This window comes from Stegostoma tigrinum, chromosome 1 (genome assembly GCF_030684315.1).
Source record: "Stegostoma tigrinum isolate sSteTig4 chromosome 1, sSteTig4.hap1, whole genome shotgun sequence".
NCBI classification, from domain to species: Eukaryota; Metazoa; Chordata; class Chondrichthyes; order Orectolobiformes; family Stegostomatidae; genus Stegostoma; species Stegostoma tigrinum.
In genome coordinates this window covers 642391-660462 of record NC_081354.1, presented here as the reverse complement: position 1 = coordinate 660462, position 18072 = coordinate 642391, and the positions used below count along the sequence as shown (strand labels likewise).

At 45.7% G+C, this 18072-nt stretch overlaps 1 protein-coding gene across 8 annotated transcripts in view; it reads right to left on the bottom strand.

Annotated features, from left to right (window-relative positions):
- The window catches only part of LOC125455495 (polycomb group RING finger protein 3), a 132138-nt gene that overhangs the window by 89444 nt on the left and 24622 nt on the right, over window positions 1–18072 (bottom strand). For all 8 annotated transcript variants that reach the window (XR_009445726.1, XR_009445728.1, XR_009445733.1 and 5 more), the window contains exon 2: window positions 4377–4463. Coding sequence is in view for 2 of the 8 variants with exons in the window: in XM_059645780.1 (XP_059501763.1) it covers window positions 4377–4463 (87 nt within the window). In the remaining 6 variants the exon portion in view is untranslated. The remainder of the gene's footprint in view (window positions 1–4376; window positions 4464–18072) is intronic.

Below are 18072 nucleotides of genomic sequence, written 5' to 3'. Positions count from 1 at the left end.
ATAGGTAGATAACTGGCTGGCAGGCAAGAAACCAAGAGTAAGAATAACTGTTTCAGTTCTGAGTGGCAGCCAATAACTAGTGAGGTACAGCAAGGATCACTGCTTGGATCCAAGCATTTCACAATATGTATATTTATTAACTTAGAAGAGAGAACTAAATGTAACAACTCCAAGCTTGCAGATGGTGAGCTGTGATGAGGATACAGAAATGCTTCAGTGTGATTTGGACAAGCTGACTGAGTGGGGAAATGCAGATGACAGATAAAATGTGGATAAGTGTGAGGCTATCTACTTTGCCACAAAATAGGAAGACAAATTATCTGAACATGATAGGTTGAGAAATGGGGAGGTGCAATAAGACCTAGTCTTTGTATATCAGTCACTGAAAGTAAGCATGCAGAAGGCAAACGGTATGCTGTCTTTCATGGTTCAATTATTTGGGAATAGGAGCAGAAATGTTTTGCTGTGATTGTACACGGACTTGGCAAGACAACATCTGGCATACTACAAGTGGTTTTGGTCTACTTACTTGAGGAAGGATGTTCTGGCCGTGGATGGAGAGCAAAAAAGACCTAGCAGACTGATTCCTGGGACTTCAGGACTGATGCATGAAGAAAGATTAGGTCAGTAAAATCTATATTCTCTGGAGCTTATAAGAATGACAGATGATCTCACAGAAACCTATAAAATTCTAATAGGGCTGGTTAGAAAGGTGAAACACAGGAAGGATGTTCCCAATGATTAGGGAGTCACAGTCTAAAGATAGTGGGCATGCCATTTTGGATAGAGATGAAGAGAAATTTCTGCAGCCAGGGAATGGTGAGGCTGTGGAATTCCCTGCCACAGAAAGCGAGGCATTTAACATCTATAACGGGAACAAAGCAATGGATGCTCTACAGCAGTATAGAAAACACGGGGGTAGCTCAAGAAAACAAATAGAAGAGCAAACAGTGAGCATGAGAAAATATTGCAAGAATATGGGCAAGATCAGGGAAAACTTCAAGATATTATACCAGTATTGTGATGATACTATGGCTTTAAGAGATATATTTTGTCCTTTTCCTCAAAGCAAAGTGGTAACACGAGTGATAATGGGATCTGCAGATGCTGGAGAATCCACGATAACAAAGTGCGGAGCTGGATGAACACAGCAGGTCAAGCAGCATCTCAGGAGCACAAAAGCTGACGTTTCAGGCCTAGACCCTTCATCAGAGTCTGCTTCAAGCCATAAAGTAAACAACTTGTGAGGGTTAGGTTTTTTTCTAAAAACACTAGAACAATTGAAGCACCTGAATGGGTGTGGTCGAGCTCCCACAGAACCAAGATTTTAGTTTTACCTTTCAGTAGCTGTTGCTGGGGTCGTGAGGCTGTATGTGGAAGCTGTTTTTCCACTCTTAATTACAGATAAAAGCTGAACTTCTCTTTCTTTGGCTACAATTGCACGTGAAACCATCTATTTTACTGACTTTGTCTTTGCCAAGAGTGTGATTATGGGATGTTAGTATATTGGAACAGTTACCATTAGCAGTTAAATAATGTATTATTCTGTTAAGTTTTCCAACAGAGTTAAGATATTCCAATTCTTCTTTTGTGTTTCTATTTTAACTACAGGGTAAAAATAAATGTGTTTTACTTCATCTCAGGAGCACAAAAGCTGACGTTTCGGGCCTAGACCCTTCATCAGAGAGGGGGATGGGGAGAGGGAACTGGAATAAATAGGGAGAGAGGGGAAGGCAGACCGAAGATGGAGAGAAAAGAAGATAGGTGGAGAGAGTATAGGTGGGGAGGTAGGGAGGGGATAGGTCAGTCCAGGGAAGACGGACAGGTCAAGGAGGTGGGATGAGGTTAGTAGGTAGATGGGGGTGCGGCTTGGGGTGGGAGGAAGGGATGGGAGAGAGGAAGAACCGGTTAGGGAAGTAGAGACAGGTTGGACTGGTTTTGGGATGCAGTGGGTGGGGGGGGAAGAGCTGGGCTGGTTTAGGGATGCAGTAGGGGAAGGAGAGATTTTGAAACTGGTGAAGTCCACATTGATACCATTAGGCTGCAGGGTTCCCAGGCGGAACATGAGTTGCTGTTCCTGCAACCTTCGGGTGGCATCATTGTGGCACTGCAGGAGGCCCATGACGGACATGTCATCTAGAAAATGGGAGGGGGAGTGGAAATGGTTTGCGACTGGGAGGTGCAGTTGTTTGTTGCGAACTGAGCGGAGGTGTTCTGCAAAGCGGTCTCCAAGTCTCCGCTTGGTTTCCCCAATGTAGAGGAAGCCACACTGGGTACAGTGGATGCAGTATACCACATTGGCAGATGTGCAGGTGAACCTCTGCTTAATGTGGAATGTCATCTTGGGGCCTGGGATAGGGGTGAGGGAGGTGGTGTGGGGGCAAGTGTAGCATTTCCTGTGGTTGCAGGGGAAGGTGCCGGGTGTGGTGGGGTTGGAGGGCAGTGTGGAGCGAACAAGGGAGTTGCGGAGAGAGTGGTCTCTCCGGAAAGCAGACAGGGGTGGGGATGGAAAAATGCCATCTCCAGCACATCCCTCACCTTCCTGGATCTCTCAGTCTCCATCTCAGGCAACCAGCTTGTAACTGATGTCCATTTCAAGCCCACCGACTCCCACAGCTACCTAGAATACACCTCCTCCCACCCAACATCCTGCAAAAATTCCATCCCCATTCCCAATTCCTCCGCCTCCGCCACATCTGCTCCCACCATAAGACATTCCACTCCCGCACATCCGAGATGTCCAAGTTCTTCAATGACCGCAACTTTCCCCCCACAGTGATCGAGAACGCCCTTGACCACGTCTCCCGTATTTCCCGCAACACATCCCTCACACCCCGCACCCCCCACAACCACCCAAAGAGGATCGCCCTCGTTCTCACACACCACCCTACCAACCTCCAGATACAACGCATCATCCTCCGACACTTGCGCCATTTACAATCCGACCCCACCACCCAAAACATTTTTCCATCCCCACCCCTGTCTGCTTTCCGGAGAGACCACTCTCTCCGCAACTCCCTTGTTCGCTCCACACTGCCCTCCAACCCCACCACACCCGGCACCTTCCCCTGCAACCGCAGGAAATGCTACACTTGCCCCCACACCTCCTCCCTCACCCCTATCCCAGGCCCCAAGATGACATTCCACATTAAGCAGAGGTTCACCTGCACATCTGCCAATGTGGTATACTGCATCCACTGTACCCGGTGTGGCTTCCTCTACATTGGGGAAACCAAGCGGAGGCTTGGAGACCGCTTTGCAGAACACCTCCGCTCAGTTCGCAACAAACAACTGCACCTCCCAGTCGCAAACCATTTCCACTCCCCCTCCCATTCTCAAGATGACATGTCCATCATGGGCCTCGTGCAGTGCCACAATGATGCCACCCGAAGGTTGCAGGAACAGCAACTCATATTCCGCCTGGGAACCCTGCAGCCATAAGGTATCAATGTGGACTTCACCAGTTTCAAAATCTCCCCTTCCCCTACTGCATCCCTAAACCAGCCCAGTTCGTCCCCTCCCCCCACTGCACCACACAACCAGCCCAGCTCTTCCCCCCCACCCACTGCATCCCAAAACCAGTCCAACCTGTCTCTGCCTCCCTAACCGGTTCTTCCTCTCACCCATCCCTTCCTCCCACCCCAAGCCGCACCCCCATCTACCTACTAACCTCATCCCACCTCCTTGACCTGTCTGTCTTCCCTGGACTGACCTATCCCCTCCCTACCTCCCCACCTATACTCTCTCCACCTATCTTCTTTTCTCTCCATCTTCGGTCTGCCTCCCCCTCTCTCCCTATTTATTCCAGTTCCCTCTCCCCATCCCCCTCTCTGATGAAGGGTCTAGGTCCGAAACGTCAGCTTTTGTGCTCCTGAGATGCTGCTTGGCCTGCTGTGTTCATCCAGCCTCACATTTTATTATCTTGGAATTCTCCAGCATCTGCAGTTCCCATTATCTCTGTGTTTTACTTCAAACCTGTAGATTGACCCATCAAATTACAATTGCTAACTGTGAATTAATGCATGACCCATACCAGGCTCTTAAGATTTGATGGACTACCTCTGGGTTCAGGGAATTTCCCAGACTTCTGCCCGAAATTGGCTTACGCTTCTATTTGTCTCACCCAGGAGAATGCATGATTGCAGAAAGGAGTGTATCAGAGATTTCATTGCAAACCTAGGCTATGCAAGGTCCACATGTGACAGGTGAGATAGGCCAGTTAACATTTTCCTGTGCTTTCTCAGCTTCTAGATTGAAGTGGAGTTAGAAGATGCAATATTTATCAGATGACATGTAATCACACTAAGCTTCTTGATTCGAACTAGAATCTTGAATGATTGTGGATAAGATGAGATGGTATTTCATTAGCATGGTACCTGTGTTGCTCTGACACGGAGCACTGCAGTGTAGTCATGTGATGAGGCCGGTGTAGATCTCAATGGATGAGCAGTCGTGTGAAAAACCTGAGGGAAAAATGAGAGAAAACGTTCAGTTTGGATCATTGTACTTCTGTGATAGTATTAGCCAGAGATGCCCACTTTCTGTACAACTTTCAGAACGTATGCTAAGCAAAGATTCTGTTGGTATGGACCTCAGACAATTAGATATACCGATATTTCTATGTAGGACAGACACATGCAGTAATCCAGTTCAATAACAATCCATTATAAAGACAATATGATGAACGGGCAGATGAAATTTAATGCAGAGAAGAAGGAAGTGAAATGTTTTGATAGGAAGAAGGAGAGGCAATAAAACGAATCAATACAAATTCTAAAATGAGTAACAGAACAGAAATCTACAAAATGTGTATGAACAAAATACTCAAACTGTGACAGCACAAGTTGAGAAGGCTGCTCATAAAGTATCCATTGTTTTATAAAGAGGTGGAGAAAAGCAAGGGTTTTATGGCAAAGCTTCATTACACTGATTAAGCCCGAGTTGAACGTATTGGTCCAAACTGGACACTAATCTTCAGAATAAGGGGACCTAGGAGATTCATAAGAAGGATACTAGGGTTTAAAAGGCTTCAGTTGTATGGACAGACAGTCAGAAGTCCTCTTGTTTTTCAGCGGCAGCAGCGCGAGCCAGAGTCTCAATGGGGAGGTAAGATTGTTTTTGCTCTCCAGTCGATATATTTGGGCGGTTGCTTTCCCTGAAACACTACTCAGGTAGTGTCTCCCACTCATCCTCCTCCTCTAACCAAAAAAAGGGTCTGAGCGCCGATTTGGTAAAGTTACTAGTTTTTTTTTCTTTCACTAGTTTGTTTGGGAATTCAGAACAGTGGGAATGGATGTTAGGGCAGTTGCACGTTCCTCCTGTAGAATGTGGGAGATAAGGGTCACCACTAGTGTCCCCACTGACTTCATCTGCGGGAAGTGCACTCAACTCCAGCTCCTCACAAACTCCATTCAGGAAGTGGAGCTGGAGCTGGATGAACTTCAGATCATTCGGGAGGATGAGGGGATGATAGAGAGAAGTTATAAGGAGGTGGTCACACCTAAGGTACAGGAAAAAGGTAGATGGGTGACTGTCAGGGGGGGAAAGAGAATAGGCAGACAGTGCAGGGATCCATGTGGCTGTTCCCTCCAATAACAAGTATTCCATTTTGGATACTGTTTGGGGGGGGGGGGAACGTGACTAATCAGGGGTGAGCCATAGGGAACAGGTCTCTGGCACAGAGTCTGTTCCTGTTGCTCAGAAGGGAAGAAAGGAGAGGAGGAGAGCATTAGTCATTGGGGACTCCATAGTTAGGGGGAGAGATAGGAGATTTTGTGGGAACAAGAGACACTTGCGGTTGGTGTGTTGCCTTCCAGGTTCCAGGGTCTGGGATGTCTTGGATTGTGTTTTCAGGATCCTTAAGGGGGAGGGGAGCAGCCCCAAGTCGTGGTCCACATAGGCACCAATGACATAGGTAGGAAGAGGGATGGGGATGTAAGGCAGAAATTCAAGGAGCTAGGGTGGAAGCTTAGAGCTAGAACAAACAGTTGTTATCTCTGATAATAAAGTGTGAAGCTGGACGAACACAGCAGGCCAAGCAGCATCTCAGGAGCACAAAAGCTTTTGTGCTCCTGAGACACTGCTTGGCCTGCTGTGTTCGTCCAGCTTCACACTTTATTATCTTGGATTCTCCAGCATCTGCAGTTCCCATTATCAGTTATCATCTCTGGTTTGTTACCCGTGCCACACGCCAGCGGGGCGAGGAATAGGGAGAGACAGCAGTTGAACACGTGGCTGCAGGGATGTGCAGGAGGGAGGGATTCAGATACCTGGATAATTGGGGGTCATTCTGGGGTATTTGGGACCTTTACATACAGGATGGTCCACACCTGAACCAGAGGGGTACCAATATCCTGTGGGGGAAATTTGCTAATGCTCTTCAGGAGGGTTTAAACTAATTCAGCAGGGGGATGGGAACCTGAATTCTTGCGCCAGTGAACAGGAGGTTGAGTAGGTCGTTAGTCAAGGACAGTAGTACAGTAGCAGAAAGGACATTTGATGACGACTCCTTTACTGAGGTAGTATGGACTGAGGTCAGAAACAGGAAAGGAGAGGTAACTCTGTTGGGAAGTTTCTACAGGCTTCCAAAAAGTTTCATTGATGTAGAGGAAAGGATTGCAAAGATGATTCTGGATAGGAGCGAAAGTAACAACAGGGTAGTTGTTATGGGGTCTTTAACTTTCCAAATTTTGACCGGAAACGCTATAGTTCCAGTACTTCAGATGGGTCAGTTTTTGTCCAATGTGTGCAGGAGGGTTTTCTGACACAATATGTCGATAGGCCAACAAGGGGAGAGGCCACATTGGATTTGGTGCTGGGTAATGAACCAGGCCAGGTGTTAGATTTAGAGGTAGGTGAGCACTTTGGTGATAGTGACCACAATTCAGTTATGTTTACTTTAGCAATGGAAAAGGATAGGTATATACCGCAGGGCAAGGGTTATAGCTGGGGGAAAGGCAATTATGAGGTGATTAGGCAAGATTTAGGATGCACAGGATGGGGAAGAAAACTGCAGGGGCTGGGCACAATTGAAATGTGGAGCATGTTCAAGGAACAGCTACCGCGTGTCCTTGATAAGTATGTATGTACCTGTCAGGCAGGGAGGAAGTGGTTCAGCGAGGGAACAGTGGATTACTCAAGAGGTTGAATCTCTTGTCAAGAGGAAGAAAGAAACTTACGTAAAGATGAGGCGTGAAGACTCAGTTAGGGCACTTGAGAGTTACAATTTAGCCAGGAAGGATCTAAAGAGAGAGCTAAGGAGGAGCCAGGAGGGGACATGAGAAGTCTTTGGCAGGTAGGATCAAAGAAAACCCTAGAGCTTTCTAAAGGTATGTCAGGAAGAAAAGAATGACTAGATTAAGATTAGGGCCAGTCAAGGGCAGTAGTGGGAACTTGAGCATGGAGTCCGAAGAGATAGAGGTGCTAAATGAATATTTTTCAGCAGTATTCATAAAGGAAAAAAGGGCAATGTTGTCGAAGAGAATACTGAGATACAGGCTATTAGACTAGACAAGATTGAGGTTCATAAGGAGGAGCCGTTAGCAATTCTGGAAAGTGTGAAAATAGATAAGTCCCCTGGACTGGATGGGATCTATCCTTGGATTCTCTGGGAAGCTAGGGAGGAGATTGCAGAGCCTTTGGCTTGGATCTTTATGTCGTCATTGTCGTCATGTGCTTTCCTCCACTTCACCTCATGAAGGAGCAGCACTCCAAAATCTTGTGATTTCAAGTAAACCTGTTGGACTATAACCGGGTGGCGTGTGACTTCTGACTTTGTCCACCCCTGTGCAACACCAGTACGTCCACACCACAGTATTAAAGGTAGTGGCCCTAGAAGTAGTGGATACGTGGTAGTGATCTTCAAAGATTCTATAGACTTTAGAACAGCTCCTATAAGGTTAGAAAGATGATAATGTCATCCCTCGACTTAAAAAGGGAGGCAGAGAGAAAACAGAAAACATTAAATCAGGCAGTCTGACAATATTAATAGGGAAAATGCTACAGTCCATTATTAAAGATTGGAAAGAAGTGATTGGATTAGACAAGGAAAGCATGGATTTATGAGAGGGAATTATCTGAGGATATAACCAGACAAATAGGAAAGATTGGGTCTTATAGATTTGTCTTCTAGTGAGATGTTAATGAGTTAACATCCCATGAATTTTTATGTTCCTCATACAGGGGTATGTGAACACTGTCTCAACTTCCTGCCCAAACGGGATTGGGTGTGAAACATTTGTAAAAACAAATGGCATTAAGCTCTGTAATGTTTACGGCTCTACCGATACCATTGTCTACCCCCGTTCCTGCTGACATGGCCAAGTCAGTGATCTTTGATCAAGCCAGGTAGTTGTCACCACTTGAAATTGCATCCTGTCATTATCATACACTTCATGATGATCAAAGATGTATCCTGTTCTCAGATGTAGTACTTGTTTTATGTATCTGCTAACTCCAAGGGTATAAAAGCGGGGACTGTCCTCTGTTCGGGGAGAATCGCTCATGATATTCAGCACTCTGCTCCGGGTTGCGTACAGTGATCCTCCACAGCTTGTACTTGCTTAATAATAAAGGATTGTGCTTTTGTAAGCAGGTCAGAGTCTTGCTCTTGCAAGTCTGTGAGGGTCTCTGAAAAACGAACCTAACACTAGAAGGCTTTCAAAAAAGTCCCATGTAAGACATTAGCATGTATAATTAAAGCACATAGAACTGAGGCAGTGTACTGAAACGGATAGAGAATTTATTGGCAGACAGAAAACAAACAGTAGGAATGAACAGGTCTTTTTCTGCATGGCAGGCAGTGATTGGTGGGGTGCCAAAGCGTCAGTGCTAGGTTCCCAGCTATTCACAATAATACATTAATGACTTAGATAAGGGAACTAAATGTAGTATCTTCAAATATGCAGACTGCACAAAACTACGTGCAAAGATAAGCTGTGAGGAGAATGTAGAGATGTGTCAGTGTGATTTCGACAGGCTGGGTGAGTGGGCAAATGCATGGCAGATGCAGTGTATTATAGATAAATGTGAGGGTATCTACTCAGGTCACAAAACAGAAAGACAAATTGAATAGCTATAAATTGAGAGAGGGGAATATGCAACGAGACCTGGATCCCCTTGTACAACAGTCACTGAAGGTAAGCATGCAAGTACAGCAGACAGTCTAGAAGTTAAAAGTAGACTAGTCTTTACAGTGAAAAAATTTAAAGTACAAGAAAAAGGGATGTCTTGTTGCAATCACACAGGGCCACAATAAGACCACACCTGGAGCACTGTGTGCAATTTTGATCTCATTATCTGAGGAAGAAAGTTCTGGCTATGGTCAAAAAGCAGCAAAGGTTTACCAGATCTGGGATTGTTGAACTCATGAGTACGGGTCTTAATTGGTTAGGATATGGTCAGGGCAGTTCAGAAGAACGAGAGGGAATCCCATAAAAACGTACAGAATTCTAAAAGGAGAACACAGGATAAATACAACAAGGATTTCCTAATGACCGGGAAGTCCACAACCAGGGGTCACAGTCTAAGAATAGGAGGGTTAATAATTTAGGAGAGAGATGAGGACAGATTTCTTCATCCCAAAAAATTCACCACCACATAAAGTAATCAAGGTTAAATATTGTATGATTTCAAAAAGAACTTGAACACAGTACTTACAGCTTTCGGGATCAAAAGAAAATGGAGAAAAGTGACAACAAGCTTTTGAATTGGATGATCCGCTGCTCCTGTTTTCTATGTTTCGATGCCCAGAGTGCTAGAATTCATCTCTGAACACACTGCCATTTTCACTTATTTTAAGATGCTGTTTATAACCTCCATTTCTGATCAACTACCTTACATGTATCGGGGTCAAATTTTGGTTTATAAAGCTTCTGTGAAGTTCCTTGGGCATTTTTAGGTTGTTACCAAATAAATCAAGGTGGTTACTGTTTTAGACCAACTCCAGGTGGAAGATTCTACAGCTGACAGATAACCAGAGCTTCATGGTCCAAACTCTCATTGACTATTGATTTCACCTCTTAAAATATTTAAAATATTATTGTTCATCTTGTACTATCACCCAAATTTAAATTATGGCATTTCTTAAAAACCTGGATAACACATAAACAGGAAGAAAATTAGAACTTTTATGTTGCATTCAGTGAAAAACATAGTCTAGTACTTGGACTGAAGGATTATAGTGAAAGCCCAAAGGACCTTTCTGGCAAAATGAAAAGCAAATGTGTTTTCGCACGTTTTAGTTTTTTGGGAGTTGAGTAACATTTGAGTATGGTTCATTTGACCTTGTGACAGTGAAGGAATGAATATACACACCTCTGGAAGTGGTGAGACTTGAACAGAGATCTTCTGGCCCACAGGCAGAGACACTGCCACTGCACCATAACAATTCCAAGGAAGAACTATTCATTGTTTTTTCCTATTCATTTGTGGGATGTGGGCATCACTGGCTGGCCGGCATTTCTTGCCCACTCCAAGTTGCCCTTGAGATGGTGGTAGTGAGCTGCCTTCTTAAACCGCTAGAGTCATCTCGCTGTGGGTGGGCCCACAATGCTAATAGGGAGGGAATTCCAGGATTTTGACCCAGTAACAGTGAAGGTGCAGCGATATATTTCCAAGTCAGGATGGTGAGTGACTTGGAGGGGAACTTGGAGGTGGTGGTGTTCCCATACATCTGCTGACCTTGTCCTTCGAGATGGAAGTGATTGTGGGTTTGGAAGGTGCTGTCTGAGACTCTTTGGTGAATTTCTGCAGTACATCTTGTAGATAGCACACACTGCTGCTACAGAGAGTCGGTGGTGGAGGGAGTGAATGCTTGTGGAAGTAATGCCAATTAAGTGGCTGCTTTGTCCTGGATGGTGTCAAGCTTCTTGAGTGTTGTTGGTGCTGCACTCATCCAGGCAAGTGGGGAGTACTCTATCACACTCCTGACGTGTGTCTTGTAGATGGTGGACAGGCTTTGAAGAGACAGGTGGTGAGTTATATGCCACAGTACTCCTAACTTCTGGCCTGGTCTGTTAATGTGGTGATTCCACTCGAGTTCCTAGTCAATGGTAACCCCCCGGGATGTTGATTCAGTGATGGTAACACCACTGAATGTCATGGGGCAGTGGTTAGATTGTCGCTTATTGGTGAAGATCATAGCTTGTCATTTGTGTGATGTGAAGGTCACTTGCCACTTGTCAGCCCAATCCTGGATATTGTCCAGACCTTGTTGCATGTGAACAAGGATGCTTCACAATCTAAGGAGTTACGTGTGGTGCTGAACACTGCAAGTCTTTGCAATACCCAAAGCCTTCAGCTGTTTCTGCGGAATAAACAGAATTAGCTGAAGACTGAAGATCTTTGATCCTCACATGAGCTCAACAGGAGGCTGAGATGGATCATCCGCTTGACACGACTGACTAAAGGTGGATGCAAGTGCATCAGCCTTGACTTTTGCACTAATGTACTGGGCTCCTCCATCTTACAAGACAAGAATATTTATGGAGCTTCCTCCTCCTCTAGTTCATTGCTGTTATCCACTACTATTCATGACTGGACAGGGCAGGGCTGCAGAAGCTAGATCTGATCGGTTGGTTGTGGGATTGTTTACCTTTGTCTATTGCATGCAGCTTCTGCTGTTTGCCATGTAAACGGCCCTGTGTTGTAGCTTCAGCAGATGGACACCTCAATTTTACAGTGATAATGGGAACTGCAGATGCTGGAGAATCCAAGATAATAAAATGTGAAGCTGGATGAACACAGCAGGCCCAGCAGCATCTCAGGAGCACAAAAGCTGACGTTTCGGGCCTCGACCCTTCATCAGAGAGGGGGATGGGGTGAGGGTTCTGGAACAAATAGGGAGAGAGGGGGAGGCAGACCGAAGATGGAGAGAAGATAGGTGGAGAGGAAAGTATAGGTGGGGAGGTAGGGAGGGGATAGGTCAGTCCCGGGAAGACGGACAGGTCAAGGAGGTGGGATGAGGTTAGTAGGTAGGAGATGGAGGTGCGGCTTGGGGTGGGAGGAAGGGATGGGTGAGAGGAAGAACAGGTTAGGGAGGCAGAGACAGGTTGGACTGGGTTTGGGATGCAGTGGGTGGAGGGGAAGAGCTGGGTTGGTTGTGTGGTGCAGTGGGGGGAGGGGACGAACTCGGCTGGTTTTGGGATGTGGTGGGGGAAGGGGAGATTTTGAAGCTGGTGAATTCCACATTGATACCATTGGGCTGCAGGGTTCCCAAGCGGAATATGAGTTGCTGTTCCTGCAACCTTCGGGTGGCATCATTGTGGCCCTGCAGGAGGCCCATGATGGACATGTCATCTAAAGAATGGGAGGGGGAGTGGAAATGGTTCGCTCCTGGGAGGTGCAGTTGTTTATCGCGAACCAAGCGGAGGTGTTCTGCAAAGCGGTCTCCAAGCCTCCGCTTGGTTTCCCCAATGTAGAGGAAGCCACACCGGGTACAATGGATGCAGTATACCCCATTGGCAGATGTGCAAGTGAATCTCTGCTTAATATGGAAAGACATCGTGGTGCCTGGGATAGGGGTGAGGGAGGAGGTGTGGGGGCAAGTGTAGCATTTCCTGCGGTTGCAGGGGAAGGTGCTGGGTGTGGTGGGGTTGGAGGGCAGTGTGGAGCAAACAAGCGAGTCACGGAGAGAGTGGTCTCTCCGGAAAGCAGCCAGGGGTGGGGATGGAAAAATGCCTTGGGTGGTGGGGTCTTGCCTCCACCCCAAGCCGCACTTCCATCTCCTACCCACTAACCTCATCCCACCTCCTTGACCTGTCCGTCTTCCCTGGACTGACCTATCACCTCCCTACCTCCCCACCTATCTTCTTTTCTCTCCATCTTCGGTCCGCCTCCCCCTCTCTCCCTATTTATTCCAGAACCCTCACCCCATCCCCCTCTCTGATGAAGGGTCGAGGCCTGAAACGTCAACTTTTGTGCTCCTGAGATGCTGCTGGGCCTGCTGTGTTCATCCAGCCTCACATTTTATAACCTCAATTTTACAAATGCCTTGTGCTCTTCATTGAAGCTTGACAGGGTAGATGCTGTAAGGAGACTTACTCTTGTGGAGGAATTTAGAAAAATTGAGGAACAATGAATGTATTGAAATCTACAATGAAGTCAAAAGTGATGGGAGTTATGGACAGAAAGGTAAAGTCACCATCAGATCTGCAATGGTCAGCCTGTAATATTAGTCAGGCAGGCTCAGTCAGTCTCCTCCTGCTTTTATTCCTTCAGAATTCACAAAGTTGGTATCGTTCCCCCCAGATCTTGTGAAATGTTTAATTTTCAAATGATTTATGCAATTTGCTCGAGTTCTGGATGTGACATTATGCCATTCTCAATGGTCTAGCAAACCATGAACTCAGTCTGATGTTTTTTGGAGATGGATTCAAATCCCAAAGGAGCAGTTGGCAGAGCTTACGTTTAAGCAAACTTGAACTGAAATCTAAGTTCAGTAATACTGGCCACAAAATCAGTATTGACTGTCATAAAAACCACATCTGGTTCAGTAATGGCCTTTAGGGAGAGAAATCTGCTGTCCTTACCTAGTTTGATCCTCGTGACTCCAGATCCAATGTGGGTAACTCAAAGAGCCCTCTGAAATAGCTGGGCAAATCCCTCAGATCAATACCACTCAGGAATTAGCAAAAAACACTGACCTTGCCAATGACACCTGCGTCCATGAAAGAATAAATTGAAGCTACCATGAATTCTGCCACCAATGTTTCTGGTAGGAATTCCATAACCAAAACAGGACTAATCAGTAACCCATGCCCCATGTTAAACATTCACTCTCTCCACCATTGGCACAAAATAGCAGCAGTGTGTACCACAAGCAAGATCCTGCAGAAACTCAGCGAGCCTCTTTCAATGGCATAAGTCTAGGAGGATGAAAGCACTGAATATGTGGGAACAGCATCAGCTTAAAGTTATACACCTTTTGGATTTGAAATCACATTATCATTCCATCACTGTAGCTGGGTTTTAATTCTGGAACTCCCTTCCTAACAGCATTGTGGCATTAATACACATGATGAACTGTTGCAAGCTGGATGCACTCTGCCATGCTGTCAAGAGCAATTAAGGGTGACCAACAAATTCTGGCCTTGCCATCAATACCCACATTTGTTACAAAAATAAAACTATGGCTGTTGCGAGCTCCTGTACTACTTCATTATCTGCACAATGACACTATATTCTTATGGGATGACTGACACAATCCAGTAATCAAGAATGCAGAATTCTCTCATTTTGCGACAACCCTTCACTACCTTCATTGGCAAATAGTGGTCAATGTGCTGAAGGTATACCACTTGATTATGCAAACTATTGAATCAAATTTGAGTGCAGAAAAATATTGTCTGGTCCAGGATTTTTTTTTTCTTCCTTTATTCATTCAAGGGATGAAGGATATTGCTGGCTAGGCAGCATTTATTGCCCATCCCGAATTGCCCAGAGGACAGTTCAGAGTAAAATATTGCCAAGGATCTGGAGTCACGTGTAGGTCAGACCTGATAAGGATGGTAGTTTCCTTCCCTAAATGACATTACTGAACCAGATGGGTTTTTCCAACAATTAACAATGGATTCAGTCATTGTTAGATTCTCAATTCCAGATATTTATTCAATTCAAATTCCATCATCTGCCGTGGTGGGATTTGAACCTGGGTCCCCAGAGCATAACCAGGTCACAGGATTAACAGTCCAGTAATAACACCACTAGGCCATCACCTCCCCTGTCATACTAGTTTAACAGAATAAAAATATTGGCTTAATACCATAGAGGATGGAAGGTGACCACCACGTTCTAATATATATGACTGTGACTACAGATATAAAATGAAAAGTTCAAAATGAACAAGCTGAGAAAGAGAGAGGCTTTCAAAAAAATAGTAAATAGTGTCAGTGAAGCCCTAGCGCATCACAAGCAGCATCAATGCAGCCCTGGAGTATTAACGAACATTGTTGATACAGCACTGGAATGTTTGTAAGCATTGGCCATTTTGTACTGGCAAAGCGGCAAGCATGCCACACTGTGCTCGAGTACTGGCAAAAATCAGCCACTCCACACCAGAGATTAAGCAAGCATCATCCATACCTAGCACGGGCATTAGCAAGAATGGGCAGGTAAGGTTGAGAGAGCGAGAACTTTTCTGCAGGTGACTTAGTAGCAATTTACAAGATAATGAGTGGCATAGATAGAGAGTGGACAGCCAGAGACTTTTTCCCAGGGTGTAAATGACTGTTACAGGGGGGCATCATTTTGATTTGGATTGGAGGAAGGTATAGGGGAGATGTCAGAGGTAGGATCCTTACACAGAGAGTGGTGGGTGCATGGAATGTACTGCCAGTGGTGGTGGGAGAGTCAGAAACATTGGGGACATTTAAGCATCTCTTGGATAGACACAGGGATGATAGTATAATATAGGGCAGTTTGATCTTAAGAGTAGAATAATACGTCAGCACAACATTGTGGGCCGAAGGGCCTGGACTGTGCTGTGCTGTTCTATGTTTTATGTTGTTAAATATCAGCCACACCAAGTTGGAGCATGAGCAAGCACTGGAAACACCAAGCTAAAACATTGTCAAGTATCATTAACATGGCACCAGTCCATTAAGTAGGATTGTTAATTGCACTAGAATGATAGTAAGCACCATTTACACATCAGTGGAATCATTAATTGATGGAACGTAGGAACATTGGCAATCATATTTAAGTAACACAACACTGCAGCATGGAAAAGTACTGTATCAATGGAAATTGCAGCATAAAGAAACAGTTGCAAATCAGAAGGTATTTTGACATTATAAGTTATTGAAAGATTTAGCAAAGGCTAGTTTGCAGAATGGTTGCTTGTACTTAAGAGGATTGCAAGCCACCTCAATTTTGTCAACATCTTCATTCACCGTATCAAAAAACAAAGTTCCAAAAGAAGTAACAGTAAAGCATCTCAAAGTTCTGAAATAACAACAAGCAAACTACATAGAAGTTTTAAAGAAGCCGAACAACAAAAATAACATTGCAAACTCATTCAAATAGTCATTATATGGAACATTTGCCAAATGATAAAATAAATACTTGCCTTGCAGATTTTAAACCTAACAGTCTATATATTTTAATACGGAAGAAGTCTAAATGGGTTCAAATGTCGAATATTTACCCAGTGGCTCAGCGGTTCAGTGGTTAGCACTGCAGCCTCACAGCAGCAGGGAGCCGGGTTCAATTCCAGCCGCAGGTAACTGTCTGTGCAGAGTATGCACATTCTCCCAGTGTCTGCGTGGGTTTCCTCTGGGTGCTCCGTTTCCTCCCACAGTCTAGAGATGTGCAGGCTAGGTGGATCGACCATACTATATTGCCTGTAGTGTTCAGGGGTGTGTGGGTTATAGGGGGATGGGTCTGGGTGGGATGCTCCAAGGGGCGATGTGGACTTGGTGGGCTGAATGGCCTGTTTCCACATTGTAGGGAATCTAACCTAATCTAGTCTATGCCCTCTTCACTCATCAACCCCCAACCCCGCCACATCCCGAACAGTCATAGAGTCATATAACACGGAAAAAGACAGCTCGGTCTAACTAGTCAATACCAATCATAATCCCTAACTAAACTATCCCACCTGCCTGCACTTGGCCCATATCTCTCCAAACATTTCTTATTCACATATTTACCCAAATGTCTTTTCAATGTTGTAACCGTACCTGCATCCATGCTTCCTCTGCAAGTTCATTCCACACAATCATGCATGTAAAATAAATGGCCCATGTCTTGTTTGAAATCTTTCTCCTCTCGCCTTAAAAATATGTCCCCTACTCTTGAAATCCTCCACCAGCCATTCACCTCATCTATACCCTCCATGGATGTTATAAATCCTATAAGGTCATCCCACAACCTCCTATGCTCTAGCGAAATGACGTCATTTACAAAATACCTTGCAAGAACTGTGACAAACACTACATTGGACAAACAGGCAGAAAGCTAGCCACCAGGATACACGAACATCAACTAGCCACAAAACGACATGATCCACTATCACTAGTATCCTTACATACAGATGAGGAAGGACACCACTTTGATTGGGACAACACATCCATCCTAGGACAAGCCAAACAGAGACATGCACGAGAATTCCTGGAAGCATGGCATTCCAACCGGAATTCCATCGACAAACACATTGACTTGGAGCCAATCTACCATCCCCTGAGAAAAAGGACAGGAAATGACATCACCAACCCAAGGAAACCTAACCAGATAAATAGAAAGCGGGACATAGCACCAGCGCTTCACCGGAGGCTCACTGATGATGTTACCTGGAATGGTGACGAAACGTCTGAAAACGAACCTTCCAGCTCAGTGAGCAAACTCACATCCAGAATAATAAACTGCATCTCTATTAATGTAATTTTCAGCAGCTCTGGAGAGCAGCATTTCATGACAATGTCACTTTCAAAGGTTTTTAATTCAACAACCGTCTAATTTAACGAACCATCTTCAGTTTGAATGAAAACCATCAGATGTTTTGCATTAAAGTTGCTGTTTTAGTTTTAGAGTCAGGATTCGCAGCACAGAAATAGACCTTTAGGCCCATCAAGTCAGCTTTGGTCACAAACAATCACCTGACTATTATAAGATAACAAAGTGTGGAGCTGGATGAACACAGCAGGCCAAACAGCATCTCAGGAGCACAAAAGCTGATGTTTTAGGCCTAGACCCTTCAGAGGGGGGTGATGGGGAGGGAGAGGGGGGTGATGGGGAGGGAGAGGGGGGTGATGGGGAGGGAGGGGGGGGGGTGATGGGGAGGGAGGGGGGGGGTGATGGGGAGGGAGGGGGGGGTGATGGGGAGGGAGGGGGGGGGTGATGGGGAGGGAGGGGGGGGGTGATGGGGAGGGAGGGGGGGGTGATGGGGAGGGAGGGGGGGGTGATGGGGAGGGAGGGGGGGGTGATGGGGAGGGAGGGGGGGGGGTGATGGGGAGAGGGGGGGGGGGGTGATGGGGAGAGGGGGGGGGTGATGGGGAGAGGGGGGGATGGGGAGAGGGGGGGATGGGGAGGGGGGGGGGTGGGGAGAGGGGGGGATGGGGAGAGAGGGGGGATGGG